At 37.7% G+C, this 20,519-nt stretch overlaps 2 protein-coding genes, 1 pseudogene and 1 gene segment (V, D, J or C); 2 read left to right on the top strand and 2 right to left on the bottom strand.

Annotated features, from left to right (window-relative positions):
• The window catches only part of LOC134645480 (immunoglobulin kappa light chain-like), a 59,690-nt pseudogene that overhangs the window by 34,724 nt on the left and 4,447 nt on the right, over positions 1–20,519 (top strand).
• The window catches only part of LOC134645481 (Ig kappa chain V-III region MOPC 63-like), a 59,979-nt gene that overhangs the window by 36,731 nt on the left and 2,729 nt on the right, over positions 1–20,519 (bottom strand).
• Positions 209–7,253, top strand: elavl1a (ELAV like RNA binding protein 1a). 4 transcript variants are annotated; one of them, XM_063498933.1, is made up of 7 exons: positions 209–336; positions 1,907–1,966; positions 3,504–3,684; positions 4,139–4,242; positions 4,837–4,990; positions 5,153–5,378; positions 5,537–7,253. In XM_063498933.1, exons 2-7 carry the CDS (start codon positions 1,931–1,933, stop codon positions 5,859–5,861), a joined length of 1,026 nt encoding a protein of 341 aa, XP_063355003.1. In that variant the 5' UTR covers positions 209–336; positions 1,907–1,930; the 3' UTR covers positions 5,862–7,253. The 4 variants fall into 4 exon arrangements, with proteins under 4 accessions (XP_063355003.1, XP_063355002.1, XP_063355001.1 ...); XM_063498932.1 differs by having other exon boundaries at positions 4,837–4,999; XM_063498931.1 differs by having other exon boundaries at positions 1,907–1,967; positions 3,493–3,684.
• On the bottom strand, positions 10,513–20,120 carry slc1a8b (solute carrier family 1 member 8b). Its single transcript, XM_063498929.1, has 11 exons — positions 19,796–20,120; positions 18,460–18,539; positions 17,910–18,125; positions 15,494–15,536; positions 15,158–15,371; positions 14,307–14,406; positions 13,355–13,588; positions 13,008–13,202; positions 12,782–12,916; positions 12,549–12,687; positions 10,513–11,268 (listed from the first exon to the last, which is right to left on the bottom strand). The coding sequence occupies exons 1-11, from the start codon at positions 19,958–19,960 to the stop codon at positions 11,122–11,124; spliced, it is 1,668 nt and encodes a 555-aa protein (XP_063354999.1). The 5' UTR covers positions 19,961–20,120; the 3' UTR covers positions 10,513–11,121.

The raw sequence follows: 20,519 nt of genomic DNA, 5'->3' as shown, positions 1-20,519 counted from the left end.
CTAGAGTATTTGTGCTTTTATGTGTTGCAGCATGCCTTTTACCGTTTCATGGGGTCCGGAGTTTATTCAAATTAATCATATCTACAGAGGAAATATTTTTAGCTTTGATCGAACTAGCCATACTGGATGCGGATCCCACCGTCGTCTCCTGCAGAGGCGTGCCGATTTAACAGCTCGTCTTTCAGATCCGTGAGGGGGCGTGGCTGTTTCCGTCACTTAGCTTCGTTCTGGGTTCCTTCGTTACGTGAGGCCGACTTGGAGGGAAGTGGACGTTGCCAAGAAGAAAAGAAATAGGTGAAGGGAGCAGAAACAGCAAAAACCACCACTTAAAAGCTGGTAAGAGCTTTCATGGTAGCAAATGCTTCCATGGAGTCTTTGAGCCTTTGCTTCGATATTTCGACGTGCAAAGGTTTGTCAAAGGCAAATGACTGCCATGCCGCTTTCGCGGCCCGTATAGCCGTTGGCTAGCATTGGTTAGCGTTAGCCTCTGTGGCCTGTTAGCAGGCCGCTGGGGTTTCGGCACAGGGACAGAAAAGCATTCATGTGACGCTCTCAAAAATGGGGCAGCGGTGCTTTGTGCTAGTTATCCGGCGTCGGTGTCGCTTTGCTTTTCACATTGCGACCCTTTACGGACCCTTATAGCATTTAAGTTAGAATAAGAAAATTACCTTCTGTTTGCTAATCCCGATGTACACATTTGTCCTTGTAATCATTGTAAGCACAGAAAAGCGTGGAGTATGCAGCTCACTAGTTTGCTAATGCTATTAAATTTTGCTAGCCGGGCCTGTGCACGTTTCCGATTTAGATTTTGAGCTCGTGAATCGATGTGTTGTTCACCCGTGTGTTTAAAACAAAAGTGCAGTATTAAAGCGGAGTCACTGTAGAAAATATGCTAAGATCTATCAATAGTGCTTTTTTTTTTTATTTTAGCTGCGTTAAATAGTGAGCACAGTAGCTTGCAGTTCCCTTGTTCTTGGAAGCTGTTCATTCAAATATTGCACATTCAAATTCTGATCTAACTCTGCTGCTACATCAGCTCCACTCCATTGCTCCATATCCGACTAGATAATATGAAAAAAATATACTAGTGCGCTAGCCCAGTTTTTCATCAGGATTACTGATTCACTGAAAAAATGTAAGAGCATTTTAATTTGAGACCTTCCATGCTTTCTCCAAGTTAACTATTAATATTCAGCAACTGCTCTAAAAACGATTTATCTTGCACGGCAGTTCTGCTTGTCTGGACTCATTGTTTAAGTTGTTATGTGGTGAATAGTTTTGCTAGTTATTTGGTGTGTATTCCCTTAACCCTGTCTTTGCAGAGTCAACAAGCCCTTTCTGTTCTCACAATAGTTTGGTTTTATTTGGAGGTTATGTTAGGAAAATAAAATTTGATCCGAAAGTTATGTTTCCTATAAAAGATGTGTGTCACAAGAGATAAGAGTGGAATTGGCTGGTGACCTCCATGTATGCCCATTTTTGTGAGACTTGCCCCCATGTTTAGCTTTACTGCAAATTAAATCATCTGCATTGATTACTGTTTTTTTAAGGTGTTTAGCCATTTGTAAATATATATAGAGATGCATTTAATGTAAAATTAACTTGCACTTTTTATGGTCTCTTTACACAATGTGCATACCAGTCCAGTTTGTGACTTCATTCATAGGCGCCTCATGTGAGAAACAAAGTAAACAGGAGAGCATTTAAGCTGGGAGAGCTGCCTCCTTCAAAGCATTATAGACAATCTGGTCAGCATGATTTTCAAAGAATTTGTAGAGTTTTAACGTCCAATACAATGTTCTGTATTATAAGACGTGCATCTTCTTAATGTCATGTTGATCAGATTGTAGGTTTGCTTGTTGAGTCGCCCTGACGTTGTTTGATATTTGTTTTTTTCTCCGCGTAGCTTCAGGAGCAGTGAAGTGTCTTCATGGCAGTTCGTCGAGGACACATTAAGTATATGAAAGTGAGTACGAATGCCAGCTTTCATTTCAGTGGGTACTGTAGTATCTGACCATATTGTTTGGCATTATGGCCAGTGTACAACATATTAATGGCATCAAGCAAGTTGGCTCTTATAATATAGTAGGTAGGTACAAGAACAGCGTAACAAGTTTCTAAAAGATGATAAAAAAATCCAAAAGGCACACTGCAATTCAAGCAAATAATCAAAAGTTATCAGCCAGACACACACAAACAATATTATGTAGCTGAAATATTGACTCTTGGCCCAATCCCATTTCAGTCTTCAACTAGTGTATTCTGTAGTGCGGGCTGTGAAAACAGCAATTGAATTGGCATTTAAAAAAAAAAAAAAAAAAATCATTTTAAGACATTGTCTAGTCATCTAAAGTAATGTTAGTCCTTTCAAATATGTCATTAGACCACATTGCAGACAATTCGTGTTAGACATAATCATGAGGATTAATGTTAGGTACCAGCTTTATGTTTTTAATATGTGCATATTCATGTCAGCTTAGTGTAAATCACTGCTGTGACATAGTTAAAGTTTCCATCCATTCACATCTTTGTCTAATGTATTTGGGATTATGACTTAATTGTATTCCAGTATTTACTATCCTTTCTAGACACTTATAAGCAGTATGAATGGTCTTGGCCTTTTTGACCTGAAAGTCCCAGGATTAATGAAGTTAAGGGAACTAAAGTGTGAATTCAAAGTCTCTTTTGCACCTAACAATTGGTGTCTCTACTGTACTTGAAAGACTGGTATAGAAAGTGAATCACACACAGGAAAGTTGAAAAGTTGTTTGGTAGGTATTTGGCATTTGCTTTCTATTACAGTTTCTGCTTCCAATGATTACAGAAACAGACAAGAAAAATCACATTTCTTTTCATACTCTTGTGAGGAACGTGGTCTGCTGTGTGCTGTCACTCAGCCTGTGACTGCCATGCAGATCATCTTGAGACACGCAAGTTTGCTTTAGGCAAACAGGGACCACTATTTCTCTTTGGGTGACAGGCTTTATGGTCAAAAATTGCCACGTTATAAGAGTCATGGACTTTGAATGATGAATAATTAAAGTTCAACTAAATCCTCTGAAAAAGACAGATGTTTTAAGTCCAGCAGATGAATAAGTGATGGCTAACTAAGATTACTGTGTTGACTACAATAATCAGATTTTACTTGGTGTGACCTCTTTTCTTATTAACCGTATAGTTGAAAAGGAGGCATCTGGATCTTGTACAGGAGCTTTTTGTTAATTTGGTGCAAACCAAATTTATTTATTTATTTTTAAATCTAGTAACTATCAAAACTGTCCAGTATGCCCACTATTATTACAAATTTTTACTGCATTATTTTGTTTTATAAATAGTTCAAAATCTAAAGGTTACTACAGGTCACGTACTTACAGTTAACGGCCTGGGGTAAACTTTCAAATGACTGTCTTCTGTAAGTAATTAAATCGGTTTCAGCAGCAGTTCTGTTCTACCCAACGTGCTTACCTTGTTTTGTGTTTTTGGCCCACCTGGCTGACTTGCAGGAGGTGTATGACATGTCGAACGGTTATGAAGACCACATGGGAGGGGATGAGGGGAAGGATGCCAAGACCAACCTGATCGTGAACTACCTCCCTCAGAACATGACGCAGGATGAGCTGCGGAGCCTCTTCAGCAGCATTGGGGAGGTGGAGTCTGCCAAGCTAATAAGAGACAAAGTTGCAGGTATGCAAAGTTTTGAAGCAATAAATCATGTCGGATCAGATCCAAACAAGATCTTGGATTAAATGGAAAAGGATTCCTGTTAGACTTGGCCAAAAATACATGCTGTGGCATTGCCAGATCATGTCGAGGTGGAGATTTGTGTTATAATAATTTTATTTATTTGGACGCTGTTTATTAATGGCCTGTTTTCTGCCCTCAGTGATTCTGTAACTTTTATTTGAGAGATCTCCCAAATTTATTTCCTGCTCACGCTGGGAAGTAGTTTCCTGAACATTTTTGATTATCATAGCCTTGTTTTATTGATTCCAACCAGCCCAGCCCTGTTTAATTGTTTATTCTAGCATGCAATGTTTGAGATTTGTTTTTATTTTTAATATTTATTTGTTTGCAGATTTTTTTGAACTATACAACGTTTTTTTGTTTTATTTTATTGTTTTCCTTTTTTTTTCTCTAGGCCACAGTTTAGGGTACGGATTTGTTAACTATCTTAACCCTAGTGATGCAGAAAGAGCTATCAGTACACTGAATGGACTAAGGCTACAGTCCAAAACTATCAAGGTAACGTGCAATAAGGTGTTCTACAATTCTCAAAGCAAAGATGTTATGTCATTTAACTTTGCTGTGGCTCTTGTGCTGTCCGCTATCTAGCTAGTACATGTCAGCCCGAGGAAAGAAATACTGCTTTTAACGCTCACTTACTGCCCTATCTTATAAGTCTCTGGTGTTTGACTTTAATTCAACTTATTTTATTTGACACATTCTGTCACAGTGAGTGTATTAAATGTATTTAATTTTCAAAATGATCAATTTGATTTCTTTTTTTTATCGCTGTAATGTTCTGTTGCTTCTGATCCTCCCCCCTCACCCATTTTTGTTTTATTTTATTTTTTTTACTCAGACCAAAAACTTGATGTCTAAAACAACCAGATTATTTTGTAGTTTTTTTAGTCCAAAATGTTGCTTTTTGATGGACAGACACAGCAGTGTTCAGCTGAATAAAAAGATGTATAAATATGACCAAACCACTGCTATATTAATCTCTGTTCAATCAAACTACTGTTTAGATGTTTTTGTTTTACTTTGGTAATTCTTTTTCAATTTCTGCATGCATATCAGAGTTTTAATCAGGCGTTTGTTGCTTCCTGTCGCCAGGTGTCATATGCACGGCCCAGCTCGGACACAATAAAGGATGCTAACCTGTACATCAGCGGACTTCCCAAGAACATGACCCAGAAGGACGTGGAGGACATGTTCTCACGTTACGGGCGTATCATAAATTCCCGGGTACTTGTTGATCAGGGTACAGGTACGCAAGGTGAATGGCTTCCTTGCTTTTTTCCAAAAATTTTGTTGAAATTAAATAAACAGTTTGTTTTTACAAAGTGATATCAGTTACTGTTAAGTAGCTAAATGTAGTTCATGCTGCTTGTATCAGAATAGGTGGTTACAGCTGCTCTCTCAAACCTAGGTTCATCCCGTGGAGTGGCTTTTATCCGCTTTGACAAGCGTGCAGAAGCGGAGGAGGCTGTCAAAAACCTAAATGGTCAAAAGCCACCAGGAGCCTCGGAGCCAATCACAGTAAAATTTGCAGCCAACCCAAACCAGGTGAAGAACACACAGCTCCTCTCTCAGCTCTACCACAACCAATCCCGACGCTTTGGAGGACCCTTACACCACCAGGCACAGCGGTTTAGGTGAGGGAAGAGCTACATACATATAAACTAAATGGTGCTGATGCTTGAAATGTTACCATTTTGATATTTCATTGATTGTCTAAGAAAAAAAAAAAACAATAATCAGTCACGTTATCATTCTTAGTGACAGCAAGTATGCTAAATACTCTCACTTTCAGGTTTTCTCCCATGGGTGTCGATCACATGGGCAGCATGGGAGGCGTCAGTGTCCCTGGAAACTCCACCTCTGGCTGGTGCATCTTTATCTACAACCTAGGCCAGGACGCAGACGAGAGCATCCTGTGGCAGATGTTCGGTCCCTTTGGTGCCGTGACGAATGTCAAGGTGATCCGAGATTTCAACACCAACAAGTGCAAAGGCTTCGGCTTCGTTACCATGACAAACTACGAGGAGGCCGCCATGGCCATCGCCAGCCTGAATGGCTACCGGCTCGGAGACAAGATACTGCAAGTGTCCTTTAAGACCAGCAAGGGCCACAAGTAGAATAAGCCGGACAATCAGGTGTAGAAGAAAGCGGGAAGTAACCCATGTCAGGCTTTTATTGCAGAAAGCTTAAGTTTTCAAAGTTAGACACACCAGTTTCAGTTTCATCATATTCAGAGTTAAGTGACATGTTCACTCTTCTGCACCTTTGTAATTGTCTAAAAAGTGTCTAGGGTTTTCTTTTCTTTTCTCCATTGTTGTGTTTGTTTGGGGTTCAAGGACACTCAATTTTAATTTGGAGTGGATGGAGAGGCTAAAATCCCAAATTACCACCAACATCATTTTTTTGTGAAACTTATCTCAAAAACTAAAATCCTGTCTATATGTGTTGCATGTAAAGCTGTGGGAACTGCATAAAGGAGGCAAACCAATGATTCTTAGCAGTGCACTAAAAACAAACAAATCAGAACATTGTAAAAGATCCAAGTGTGAACTTTTCAGTGAATGATTTAGTGTAAAGATAGGGTAAAAGACTGCCCTTCCCCTTTTAATGAGACAGTTTTACTGCGGAAGAGCAGTGCTCTGTCCTGGTTCCTCATCACAAGTAGAAATAGATGCCTTAAACTATCATACAGTGGACATCCAGTAGACCTTTCAACTACTCACTACAAGTCAGTCTAAGAGCATAGCACTTTTAGCCAGCCAGCTTTAGGTTGCTCTGTATATCAGTCTTTTTGATGGTAATCTATTACTTCTGTATACCTTCCAGGCAGGTTTAAGAGTTCTTAAAAGAAACAGTGAGCCCTAGGAGGGAAATGTTTGTTTTGTTATCCGTATGTAAAGTGTCTTTAATTATGAGTTGTTTGATGCGAGTTGCAAATGAACCCCAGTCAGTGAGTCACAAATTAAAATGGACCAAAGGCAGGGAGAGATACTGATAACCTCGCAAGAGTTTTTCTAAGCAGATGTTCAAGATAAATATTTTGGAGCCCAACTGATACTGGATTCTCATTGGCCAATGTTTGGTTTTTTGTTCACCGTAATCTGCAGATACTTAAAACTTCTGTGATTAAGCTGAGATTTACAGGTATCAGCTGAGCTCTACTTATTAATTTTTTTTTCTTTTGTTCTTTTGATGAGGTACTAATTATATACACATAATACTGATTCTTACTGAGAGCGACGCCAATAGCTGTTTGCTGATCTGTTGATTTTTGTTTTGTTTTTTTCCTTTTACTTTTGAGTTAATTTTTTTCTTTTCTTTTGATTATATTTCTTTGTAGATTCATACAGTTTTGTTACCGTATTAAGTTACAAACTTGTTTTAACGAGTGCTTATCTCGAATGGCCTTTGTTATGGATTTCAGTTTAGATTTAATTTTCTTCCTTTCTTTTGTTTTGCTTGTTTCCCTTTGAACATAAACCATTAAATTTTATTTTGTTTTGCTGCAAGTTTTGTTTGGTTTGTTTGTTTGGTTTTTTTATTTACCCTTTTAGAATTGTTTTTCAGTTTTGTTTTATTTCCCTCGGTAGCAAATTTAGAGCGCTCCTAACACTTTGCTCGTCAAGCAAAAGTTTCTTCACTGGAAGCTTTTACACTTTTGAGATGTTAACAACTTATGGACCAATGTAGGTTGAGAGGATTTGATGCTACTTAAACAAAACAGATATTTTAAGGCAAGTAAGCATCTGTCAGATGTTTTCCACAATGATTTTTGAAACATGACACAAGTTCAACTGCAGAAGAGCAGCAAACTGAATCAGTCTGTTGGCACTGCTGATAGTTTTGCTGCCTGTAGTTAATCCGATTTCAGTATCATCAATAGGCATCTGGCTGTATGAAGCTGCTTTTAATATCTGGCTGTTAGTTTTGTATTCACACTAAATTGTCCACTTGTCAGTGTAGGTATCTAATGAAACTAGTGATTGTACACAAGCTAGTTTCCATATTTTAACTAGAAGTGTCAAAGATTTAGGCTTTTAAAACCAAACGCGCTGCTTTGATCTTTAATGGAGATTACTTTTTACCACATGGCTTTCTTCACCTATTAGTAAAAGACTCACCCAGTTAGAAAAGAATTATGTCCAGCGTAGTGTATGTTTCTTTAAAAATGCCGTTAGCATCGGTGCTGCAGTTGTTCTGATTCAAGCTCAGCAGGAGTTGAAAAGCATAACACTTGGAGATGTATTTCTAAGAAGATACTTGGCTACAAAACTTGTTCACAACTTTTCGGATTCTGTTTTAAAACTGTTTTTCTTCCTCCCCAGCAATAATTCAGCTGACACTTGAGAATATAGTTAAAATTGTCTGGCCCATCATAAAGGAGTGCTCACATTGTGAGCTTCAAACTTTGGTCTTATTGTGCATCTTGATTTAGTATCTCCATGTTGTTATTATTGTGTCAGGATCCTTAACTTTGTGCAATATTTCATGACTTGCTCAGTGCAGGTAATAGACATTTGTTATAGTCATCGACTGTCATTTTGGGTTTTTTAAAAAATATATAAAATTTTCTATTGACGTTACTGTGTAGTTATGTCGGCAGTCTAGTTCAGTTTGCATGAAAGGTGCAAGTGAGTTTAAGGGGCAGTGAAAATAAACTGCATTCCGCCTTAATTTATAAGAGGAAATAGTGTATTTTACATCAGAGGAGGCGCATTTATTTATTTGACAGTGTTTGTGGTCATACTTGATACTTATTGCAGTGTTTTTAATGGATTGTTTTGTTTTCTTGGTTTTGAACACTTTTGACACTAAGCTGAAGTCCGTTAAATGTCTTCTAACATTTCAATAAAAACATGGTGGCTTTTAAAAAAAAAAAAAAAAGAATTAAAGGAAAATTAAATGTGTATTTAGAAGCTTGTTGTGGATTTGATCTACGTGATTCTCTTGAAAAAAGATGAGTAGATGTGCACTTGCACTTTTATGTACATGTTACTAAAGTTAGTATTGCTGTGACAGGACAGTGTTGTTGCACATATTCTTGGTAATATGGAGATGTGATTTAATAGTAGACTTGACATGTAGATCGGAGTTGGAACCTTCTGCAACCAGATGGTGGGGACAGTGAGCAGAGTCAATCCTGAAGCTTATTTTGTCTCAGTTTTCCTTCAACTTCAAAATTAAGGCCACAAATTGAGTTTTCTAAAGTAGAATATGAATATACATTTTCAGACACCTTATACAATATATTTAAAAAAAACAAACAACTTCTTCAAAATGGCTTGGAAAGGAAAGAGAAAATTGAAACCAGTCTGGCTATTCTGTTTTTAGTGACTTTGGAATGCTAAAAACTCTTTTATTCAGATACTTAAATAGCTAAGTTGTAGCAAATTTTGTCATTTCAAGCAGGACCCTTTTTCTTTGTCTGTTTTGAGACTCGCATCCTTTTCAGAAGAACTCGCACTTCTTGTGAGCGATGATGTTTGAAAACTAGAAGTGAAAACTTTTCTTGGCAGTGAAATATGGTACAGGATGACCAGCGTACAAGACAGTGCATGGGCTCATCCTGAACAACAACCAGCTAGAAGAATGCCAGAAATAGTGGTTTTATTTTACGTTTTTACTCCCCAGGCCTTGGTTTGGATAGATATGGTCCGTTTTGAATTCAAATTACCAAAACGTAAAGCATTGTCTTTGTCTGTTTGTTATTTAAATAATAAAAATTAAACCAAAATGCTGAAATGGTGTTTGTGGAAAATTTAAAGCACATCCTTACTGCTTCCACAGGAACTAAGACAGTAAGCAGCTCTGTACAAAGTTTTGGCAAATTGCTGGTCTTGGGGTATTCATGTTGCCAAAGAGGAAAGACCTGAGCAATGATCTTAGAAGCAATTGTTGCTGCCCATCAATGTGGGGATGTCTGTCAAAATACAACTGTTAATGTGTTTAGAGTGTGGGATTAATCCCTGACCTTTGATTATACCTTTTTTTATTTTTAAGACCCAAGTTGTGCTCCTGAGCCACTAATTTTTTCTGCCCTGTACCAGTAATTTTTTTTTTAAGTGACTGCATATTTGTACATAAATCAGTGCACTGTTGGATCATTCAAAGAACTTTCCATTTCCATTGGTGTATTTCTACCAATGCATGATCATGCTAATTACCCCAGAGGGAGCTTTCAGTCACAAAACTAACAATGGGCCTTTTTGTAGACAACAGAGGTTTTCTAGAAACTTACTAAATCTTGCCCTAAATATCATGACAGCTTTGATCAATTATTTTGTGCTTGTCAACTTTCTTGCATGAAATATTCTATAAAAATCCAGCTAAATTTCAAGCTAAGTGTACAGAATTTATTTCTCTTAGGAAAAAGGGGAAAAAAGGAAAGTTGAGCACATAAATTCATACATAACACAATTTTTTTAAATCATTGCTGCTTTTAAGTCATTGCTGCTTAAGGTGGTTTTGCAAGCTGTTGAATCACTGGGTGCACTTAGTTTTTCACACACTGCTTCTGCATTTTGGTTTAATTTTGGTTTAATAACACTGTAATATGCCATGTTGTTGTTCATCAGAGGTTGTATTCAAAGAATTTTAAGATCTCCTGAAGGACCAGATTATGTAAAAACCTTATAACTGACAGATGCTATACTTTCTTTTTACCTTGCCAAGTATAATCCAGCATGTATCATGAGCACTGCATATACTTATCTGAAGCTTAATAGTCTCTGAGGTTAATTATTAAAATAAAAACTCTCACAGCACTGGTATGTAGCAGGTTTTTATTAGAAATGAACACAAAATTAAAAGCAGTGGTATAAAAACACAAATTATCCTATAATTTCCATTTGCTAGGTATATGTTGGTATATTTCTTAATGTTGCTTTAATATTTATGCATAAACACCTTGTCTAACAGAGAGAAAACCCCTGTTCTGTTGCTCTTTGTCTATTAGCTCCTTATAACATTCAAGTCTTTCAAGGTCTCAGCATTATTGTCAAAAATGAGGCAACGTTAAGGCATTTCAAAACCTAGACTTAAGTTAAAACTGCAGTCATGTTTCATTATGACGGGTCTACTGTGGATGTTTAATTGTCCCCCTGGAACTGATAAACACTGATCTCCATCCAATGCATGTCATCGTGACGTATGTTCATGTCTGCAAGTGCATTCAGACAATGTGCATTTAAGATTTAATAAAATGCATCTCCTCACATCACTCTACATGCAAAGCTGAATAGAGACATGCTGTTTTGTACATTGTATCAAGTAGTACAGGTTTCTGCATGGCACAGGCTTTGAGTGAACTTTTAGAGCCTCGGTTAGTGCCTTTGTAGGTGCATCTACGTGCTGTAGAAGGCATCGTGTAAAAGTGTCTCAGACTTGACAGAGGTTGTAGCAGGGCACGGGTTTCTCCAGCACGTTGTCTCCATCCACTTCAAACACATAATCGCAGCGATGTGTGATCAGCGGAGCATCAGACAGTGCCACGCTCTGATTGCCAAAGGAGATTACTGTGTCTCTCTGTAGGGAAGATGACAGCGGTAGGTCTACAGTTAGTTCAAAGGTAGGAGGTGTTGGGGAGGACTGATAAGCCAGGGTTTTTGGCAACATGCGTACATATTGTCATTAACTATTTGGTTCACATATATTGAGCTCCAGCTATGGTGTTTTCATTTTCCATTGCCAAGTTTGACGTTATATTTGATTTGTAGTTCAAAATAATTACAGCATGTACCTTACCTAGGTACTTATGGACCAAGGTTTCTCTACTGAAGGGCAGGTGGTTTAGCACCAGCGGCTTCTCCAGCTCTTTAAAGCTCACTTTCTCTTAATTGGCTGCCCCTCATAAACAAAGGGATGAACAGCAGGTGGGTGGGGCTTCTGTCCTCACCAGAACTGTTTTCCGTAGATGACTCTGAAGCCTTAGCATTTGGTTTATGGAGACTACTTGTACATACCCCGACCATATATTTGAAACTTGGTCGTGGTTAATATAAACATAAGAAAATGAAAAAAATAATAATCGGTCTCCTTTAATTTTCTCCCACCTTGATTATTGCGATTCACTTTTCACACGCTTCTCTAAGTCTTCCATAGCTCGTCTCCAACTGGTGTAGAACGCAGCAGCAAGACTGCTAACAAAGCCTAACCAGCAGTCACATATTACACCCATCCTTGCCTTCACTGGCTTCCAGTGAAATTTAGAACTGTTATTAAGCTCTGCTTGGACAGGCCCCTGCTTATATCCCAGAGCTTTTAAGACATTATCATGTAGCCGGCCTCTCCGATTGTCTAACGGGGTCTCCTAACTGTTCCAGGCTCTGATTTTAAAACCAGAGGTGATCATTGTTTATTCCGTCCAAACTGTGAACCGGATTTCTCAGTCAGTCAGATCAGCTAACTCTGTTATTTGTTTCAAACGATTGCTGAAAACTCGATTTTTTTGTTTGCTTAATCTTATCCCCTTTATTTTTGGCCATAGTTTGCAACTATTTGCATGTATGTGTGTATGTTGGAATGAATGTATGTCAGTATGGCTGATTATGTGTCTGTATGTATGTTTAAACATGTACACGTATCATCAATATGTGGCTTTATTTAAACTGCACTTTGTAACGCTGTGTTTTTAAAAGTGCTATACAAATTGTTATTGTTATTATTTAAGGATAAATACCTGCAAACTAAGGTTGCAGACTCTTGTTTCTAGTTCATTAACTATATACAGGATTGGATTTTGGGAGAATTTTTGAAATCTTTCATTTATGTGAACTTTGATATATACTAACAGAAACGGTCCTTACCCGTTCTTTATTGGCAACAGCAGGTACAGCAGCAGAAGCAGCGGTTGCTGATTTATCAAAGTCCTTCTTGCATATATGAGCCATAATCCCAGCAGCTAAGGCATCACCCAGAACATTGATCATTGTCCTGAATCGATCACTGATGAAATGAGAGGGGAAAAGTTCATCACAAATTGACCAATTTAGCTAAATAGTAAGACTTACTGAAAGATAATAACTTTTGTGGGACTTACAGCACCCAGTCAATGGCTACAATCAAGGAGATGTCAGCAGGTGGTAAACCCACAGAGGTCAGGACAATCACCATTGTAACCAAACCCGCTTGAGGTATCCCAGCTGCTCCAATGCTGGCTGCGGTTGCTGTTATACTGATGAGACAGAGGAAAAGATGTTAGGGAAACAGATTTTCAACACAAGGAACTTCTCAGGGGAGCATCTGTTCTCAGTATTTATTCTTACCTGATAGTGACCAGCTGGCCAAAGTCCAAGTCATACTCATTGACTTGAGCTATGAAGATGGCTGCCACTGCTTCATACAGGGCTGTTCCATCCATGTTGATAGTGGCTCCCACTGGAAGCACAAATCGAGCAATTTGCCGGTCAACTCCACAGTTCTCCAGGAGACACTTCATAGTGATTGGCAGCGTGGCTGAGCTGCAAAGAAAGAAATCAGAGGATATAAAAGGATGTCAGGTTAGTCAGCAGACTTCAATCTGAACCAAGGACTAGTAAAATGTCCTAGTTAGAAATGTAGAAAGATCTACATTGGTGGGATATAACACATAAAAACGTCTGTTTTCTCTTACCTTGAAGATGTAGCCAGTGCAATGACAAGAGCCTGCAGCAGCCCTCTGATGAAGGTGAATGGATTTTTGCGGGTAAAGAAGAAATAAAAGAGAGGCAGCAGGATGAGGCCATGCACTAAGAGACCACACAGGACAGTGATGAAGTACATGCCCAGCTTCTCTCCCAGATGGGCTGGGTCGTGCATGTCCAGGATCTTTCCTGCCACCAGGAACACAATGCCGAAGGGAAAATACCTTCAAAGAAGAGAAGATAGAATATGAATTACATTCATTTTCTTACCACGTTGACTTCTGAAAATATATGAAAGTTTTTTTGTTTCTTTCTGTGTGTGCGTCCCTACAGGAAAGGATTTCCATCCTGACCTTAACCCCAAACAACTCCATTGGGATTATTTGAGACATCAACTGTGATCCAGCATCAGTTTGCTGACCTCACTAATGCTCTTCTGTCTGAATGGGAGTAAATCCCATGTTGTATGCTGCCAGGCATCAGAAGAGTGCCAGCTGTTATAGCAGCATGCTGAAGCTCATAGACGTGACTTTACATGTTCAAAATCACATATTGTACACATGGATACGATCAGTCTTTGAAGCTCCAAGTTTTTTCCGACGTACACTGCATGGTGCTTCCCACAATTCAAGTGAGTTGCCTGATGTATTTACTTATGAGTTTGTAGCACTAATTTTATATAGAAAGAGTCCTCTTTGCTCCATTCATATAACTGTATTTCAAGAGTCAACTCATTTCCAATGAGAAGCTTTGAGGTCACTTTAGATACACCACTGAGTTTTCCTTGAATCGCCATGAGATCTATTTTTGGATGTAATCTGGCTCTGCTGTGTGAACTTTGTGTAGTCTGTCTTTTATTGGATGCATGTGCGTGATACAGTAGCGTGTATCAGTGTGTGTGACAGAAAAAGAAAAAGGGAGACAGAGAGAGTGCAGCCTTACCACATAGCAGCATTGATGATCTTCATGACACACTCGTTGATGCACTGGCACACATTGACGAGTGGTGTGCCACGTTCCCCCATTTTCCCCAGCAGCAGACCTGAGAACAGATAACACAGTCGCATGTTTGTTTGTTAATAGTTGTGGTGCAACCTTCTTATCCCAATAAAGGAAAAAAGACTGTACAAGTTTTAACTAACTGCGTAGTAGTTAGTTGGTTAGTCAAATAAATAAGCTATAAGGCAGAGCAGCTCTTGCTTTGCTGACATTGCTAATAAATCTCAAATAATTTTACTTTTAGCTCCTTTTAGTAACTCTAAATGATCTGTGAGAGTACAATATTTCAATGTGCCCTTTCAGATGTTCAGATCCAACATTATGCAGTGAGTGGGAAAAAATTCTTCTTTTTTTTAGCTTTTTAACACATCCTTATTTATTTCTTTTTTACTCTTGTATTAAACTTCCCATAACTTATTTTCCTTTCTAGAGAGAACTATACAACTGAAATGTGTAAAGTAATTTTACATATATGACATCAGCCAATGCATCATCACATTTACTTTTGAAACTTTAAGCACATTGTGCTGATAATAGAGACATTACTTCTGATATCAAAAGTCATCAGTTTATCACTTTTGAAATGGAGACGTGGAGAGATGGCATGAGACAGCCTGCCAGTGCAAAAGTTGTTATGTTCTGTAATATAACCAATGCAATAATGTTTGATAATGTATCTATGCATTTGCATGCTCAGCATGTAACTTATTTATGATCTTGAATAGGCTGGCTTATTTTAAAATCCCATGGTTATAGTTATATAAAACATTAAAGTTGAATGGTGATTGTCTTACCCATTGTAGCTGAGAAGATGACAATCCCCAATACATTCATGCCTTTGCTTGTACTTGGGACAATCTTGTACTTGATGTCAGGTGCAGGGGTGATCTCCAGGAAGACTGGATGACCCAGGCGAGGGTTGTGGTAATCGGGCATGACGTATACATAGTTGGCCTGAGACACTTTTGCGTCATTATTCTGTACAATGGGTACCAAATCTGTCCGGTACTGGCATGAAATGAAAGAACAACCATACAGATCTTTTACTACGGGCATCTTGAAATTTGAATATTTGAAATTTGAATAATATTGCGCAGTTCTCAATCAGTAACTCCATGTTGTCGACTCACCTGCTGAAAAGTTGCTTCAATCAGGTTTGATGGGATCATGTTCCTGCAATGTACAATAAAAAGAAAGAAGCCATATGATCACATGTGTAGGATGATATACAGTTCAACTGATGGCAGCTAGATCATTTTAATTGTGTGTGACAGATTCTGAAATGATGGTCAGCACTTATTGTTGACCTTGAAAACAATAATTGGTTGTGTTAGACACCAAATAAGCACGGACAAGAAGTGCTTGGATTGCTCAGGTAAAAGAAAAAAAATTGCCGTAGGTGATTTTCTATAATTCTTTTACAACTGGCCTCATTTATGCATCTACTTGTTAATAGCATGAAAAGCTAGATACTAAATGTGTGTGGTGAGACAGCTTTTTAATTTTTTAAATATTTTAATCTTGTGTTTGAACAAAGTATGTACTGTTTGTGATGGCTTTTAAGGGGAAAAACATATTAACAACAAGTTGTTTTTATTTTTTCAGTATAACATATTGGGACGCACAAATACAGTTTTTCACAGTAGAAATGTTCAGAAGCTTAAAATGTAAAAATATGCAATGGGTATGTAAATAATTAGGCTCAAATAATCAATTAAAAAGTGTCATGGTGTTCAGTTATTGAACATTTAGACTTTGTTGTATGAATATGATAATGATAAGATCAATGATTAACCAGCTATTATACTGTAAACCTTATAAATAAAACACAGTCTCACATTTGTTTACAGTAGGAAGTTCTTGTAGCTGGTAAATCTAACTGCTAGTACTAAAAATGAAATTGTATATTTTGCATCATTTTGTAAAATAGATCAACTTATAACATACTGTTATCATTAAAATGAGCCAGTAGAATATAAAAAAGCTCCTTGAGTGGCTTGAACAGTACCGCCATTTCTCAATTTCTCTTACTTCTGGAGTATGTTAACTTTTGATACTTCCATTTATTCTTACAATAATAAGTTTTACATAGCAGATATTTATTTGGCCCACTACTTGCACTCATATATCATCATATTCCGTAAATATCTCCAGTGGCCGAACTCATTAAAGTAGAATAGTTTCCTAGATTTAATGAGCTTTTATAAGAATAGTGAGAAAAACACAGGTTACGTTTTCACATAATATAACAGCACAGAGAGTTTCACATGTTAAGGTTGATGGAAGCTGAACAAGTAGAGCCAGCATCATTAGACTGTTTTTATTCAGCCTGCGTCAGTGACACTGGCACCAAACACATAAGACGACTGAAACGCGCACCTCACCACAGCTCTCCAGTTTAATCTCATTTAAGAATAAGTGGATCTTTGACATGAATGGCCCGTCAATAAGCCTGAGCCTGTACAGGAGTACAGGTTCAATCTAACAAAGTGACTCTGCAGTAGGATCTTCTGAGAAAGTGTCAGCTTAAAGAGTCACAATTAACTCTTTCCCTATTCTTAGTCAAACTGCTGCAAGGGTAATGACATTGCAACAATGCTACAAGGATTTTAAAGGATGATTTTAAAGCTTACCATTTAAATTCTGTGTTAAAATCCCCCCACTGTTTCCAGAAAGAGTTTAATATCAAATGTGAATTAATGTTTTGATGAATATAGATTTCTGCGAAGCTTTCGTGTCTTTCTGGAAATCTAACCTATCTGAGGAGATTTTGTGATTAGGTAGCTTTCTGATACAGTGGTGCAAAGGGAGTTCACAAGAGCTAAACTGTATCTGTACTGGGTTCCTTGAGTGTTTAAGGCTTTAGAAGACAAACCTTCATCCTGGAGGACTACATTAATAAGATTGTCTGAAAGAGACCAAACTTGAATGAGGGTTTTTCTGCATATTTATAAAGTACTGCTTGTGGGAAATGTGATTTTCCAAATAATACCAAATTAAGACTTTTTCTATTTATTTATTTTAGTTTGATATTAATTAAGGAATATAAAACAGATATAAGAGAGATCACTTTACCGGGAGCTCTAAAAAGCTGATCTTATGAAATTGTCTATTAAAACATATATATATATATATATATATATATATATATATATATATATATATATATATATATATATATATATAAATATAAAAGAGAAAAAGCTTGCTGAAAAAGTAATTATTTACAGAGTTTGCAGCTCTGTTTGCAGCTCTGTTAATGTTCACTGCAACATTATACAATTCAGATTCAGATTGCTGCTAAGTAATTTGCCATATTTTTTTTTTTGCCAAGCACATCCTGGTGACACAACTGCTAGCTTTCATCCAGCAGCATCAGCGTTTTAAAATTTCCCAATTCAGTGACAAATCTTATAATTTGTTAGATAATCTCTGGTGCCACTGCAGAGATGATATGTTTGAACGCCAGGTATGGCATGTATTGCTATGATTAGTAGTGTGAATAGATGAAAGACTGAAATCTTTCATTTCTGTGTGAATGTTAACCTGATGAGGTCCAGCAGAGCATCAGCAGAGGTCATAACAGGCCCTGAATGTGAATGGTGACTGTCTTTTTCAGAGCCGGTCCCTGGGTGAACGATGATAACCAGCACGATACCAACGATGACAGCGATGAAAGTCGTCCACAGGTAATAAGTGATGGTCAGGACTCCCAGACGACCGCTTGCCTTGGTGTCCATGGCTGACAGGCCAGACATAAGACTGGATAGGAAAGTAGAAGAGGTGTGATTATGGATGTTGGCTTTACGAAAAACTAGAACTGAAGTAGATTTGAATTAGTTGTTTGGTTTTCTAAGGCTGCAGATTTTCAATAGATTTAGTGACATTTAACTGGTGGTGTTCAAACTGAAGTGGAGCAATAGGAAGTATGACATCCAACACATGTCCCAGACCAAATTCAAAGCCAGCATCTCAGCTCTTGAATGAATCTACCATTAATCTTTGTGGAAGACCAGGACATCCCAGACCTCTAAATTCTGTAAAAATATTTTCCTTCAAATATATATTTGATTTAAAAATCAAAGCTATCGTTTACCTGGAGGTGATAAGTGGGAGAATCAACATCTTCAACATCCTCATCAGCAGTTCTCCAGGGAAGGAGAAGTAGATCTTGGCCTGTTAAAGACAGGAACAGTTAAGCTTTGGACTTGTTTTTTATTTTTTATTTTGCCTTCAATGAACTCAATACAGTTTTAAAAAATCATTATTTACAAAAAATATATACAGAATATGTCACCTGTTGTAGTGTAGTGTAGTGAGGTTAGGGGTAGACACTGGACAGGTTGCTACCTCATTAGATGGTCAACACACAGAAAAAGGAAACCACACACTATCGTATCCAGACTTAACCCAATCTTAGAATCACCAATAAATTACATTTAGGTACTAAAATGAATTTAGTTAATCTAACGTGGATGGCTTTGGACTGTGGGAGGAGGTCAGAGTATCCAGAGCTGGCACAGAGAGAACATCCAAGTCACATGTAGTAATTTTGATTAATATCAAATTCTTAATAATAAAGAAAGTTAGTATTATGCTTGTGTTTCACAGATTCTTTCATTGATCATTGGATGGAAATAAAAATGTACTTTTATAGCATTCCTGCTACTAGACAAGATTACATTGAGGATCCACACTGGACACATAAGCTTCTCGGTTTAAGAGCGTCTTACATCACAGTGACTTCATGGTTGTAGTATGTAACCTTGAATGAGACATTGCTACACATCGAAATAAAATCATAAATACAGGCTGGAAAAAAACAAAACATTGAGAGGAATTCAGTATGGAATGACAGACTAATTCATTAATTTTCAGCTACTACTGGGAAAAAAACTAAACTTATTGAATCTGGAAATTATGTTTATTGTTTATTTTACATTATGAGGCTCAAATAATGGACGAGTTATTTCTTTGTACCACTGTATTTCAAAGGAAACAGATTAATTTTTCTTTCTTTTGGTGAATCAAACCAATAACATTTCATAAACTCCATAAAACTGTTTGAATCCTGGGTTATTTCACATACACACATATATATATATAATCCAGTATTGATATTTAAATTTTTTTTACAGTTGTTCAGTTGTTTATGCTCATCTTCTCTTACCTCTGGCCTGATTGTCTGCGTCTGCGTTCTTTCTCATTATTGCATAACGGACCTTAACTACAGCCTCAGTGCAGACATGTCAACATGTCAAGAGTACTCATTGCCTATTCCTTTTATCTTAACTGTTCTGGTAATTTTTACATATTCGGGACTAAATTCTAATGTAACGAATGTCTGTCAGAGCCTAAGTGAGTCACTTTGTCGTTGTTTAATTTTCTCTTTATCCATCCATTCATCCATCCATCCATCCATCAATTCATACCTGTGTGGAGAGGTTGAATGACCGGAGAATAAATCCAAGCACACAGCCGGTCACTACCGCAAAGACCGAGAGTGTCAGCAGACCATTCCTCTTGCAGTAGTCCTTCACGTACGCCCTGACTTTCAGAGACACTATATTTTCTAATAACTTCTGCAGACATTCCATCCTGATTCAGGCTCAGTCTGTATCCCAGCAAATCCCCCCCACCCCCGTCACTGGCAGCAGATATCCGAATCTCTTGATGAGTGAGAAATGTCGGTATGTATCTCTCGAGATCCACGGCAGCAGAGAGCAGGTGAACCTGAAGAAATGTGGGTCCTGTTTAACTCTGAGGAGCTCATCCAGTCTGAGGGAGGAAACGTTGACTGACTTATTCCTGGTAAAGCAGTGTCTAAAAGGATTATCCCTATCCCATGCGAACATAGTCTCCTTTAGAGACACTCAGGCTTATTAAAGAGGCTAAAGGTAAGACTTCAGCACAGCTCATTATGAGTTATTACTACCTGTGTCCAAGTCATCCCATTCACAAATGCACCTTCATGCACTTTGTCATCTGCAACTTAAGCTCTTGAGTGGATGTTTACTCACATGTATGTAATTAAATAGTTACATTGTACTTGCTGAGAAGCATAATGTAAGAATTACAGGAAGGTTTTATAAATTAATCGCAAGGTCTCTTTTAAATAATACAGCAATGATTTCTGCTCATGAACAAAATTGTTGC

This window comes from Pelmatolapia mariae, linkage group LG16_19 (assembly GCF_036321145.2).
Source record: "Pelmatolapia mariae isolate MD_Pm_ZW linkage group LG16_19, Pm_UMD_F_2, whole genome shotgun sequence".
NCBI lineage: Eukaryota > Metazoa > Chordata > Actinopteri > Cichliformes > Cichlidae > Pelmatolapia > Pelmatolapia mariae.
This window is presented reverse-complemented; position numbering and strand designations above follow the sequence as displayed.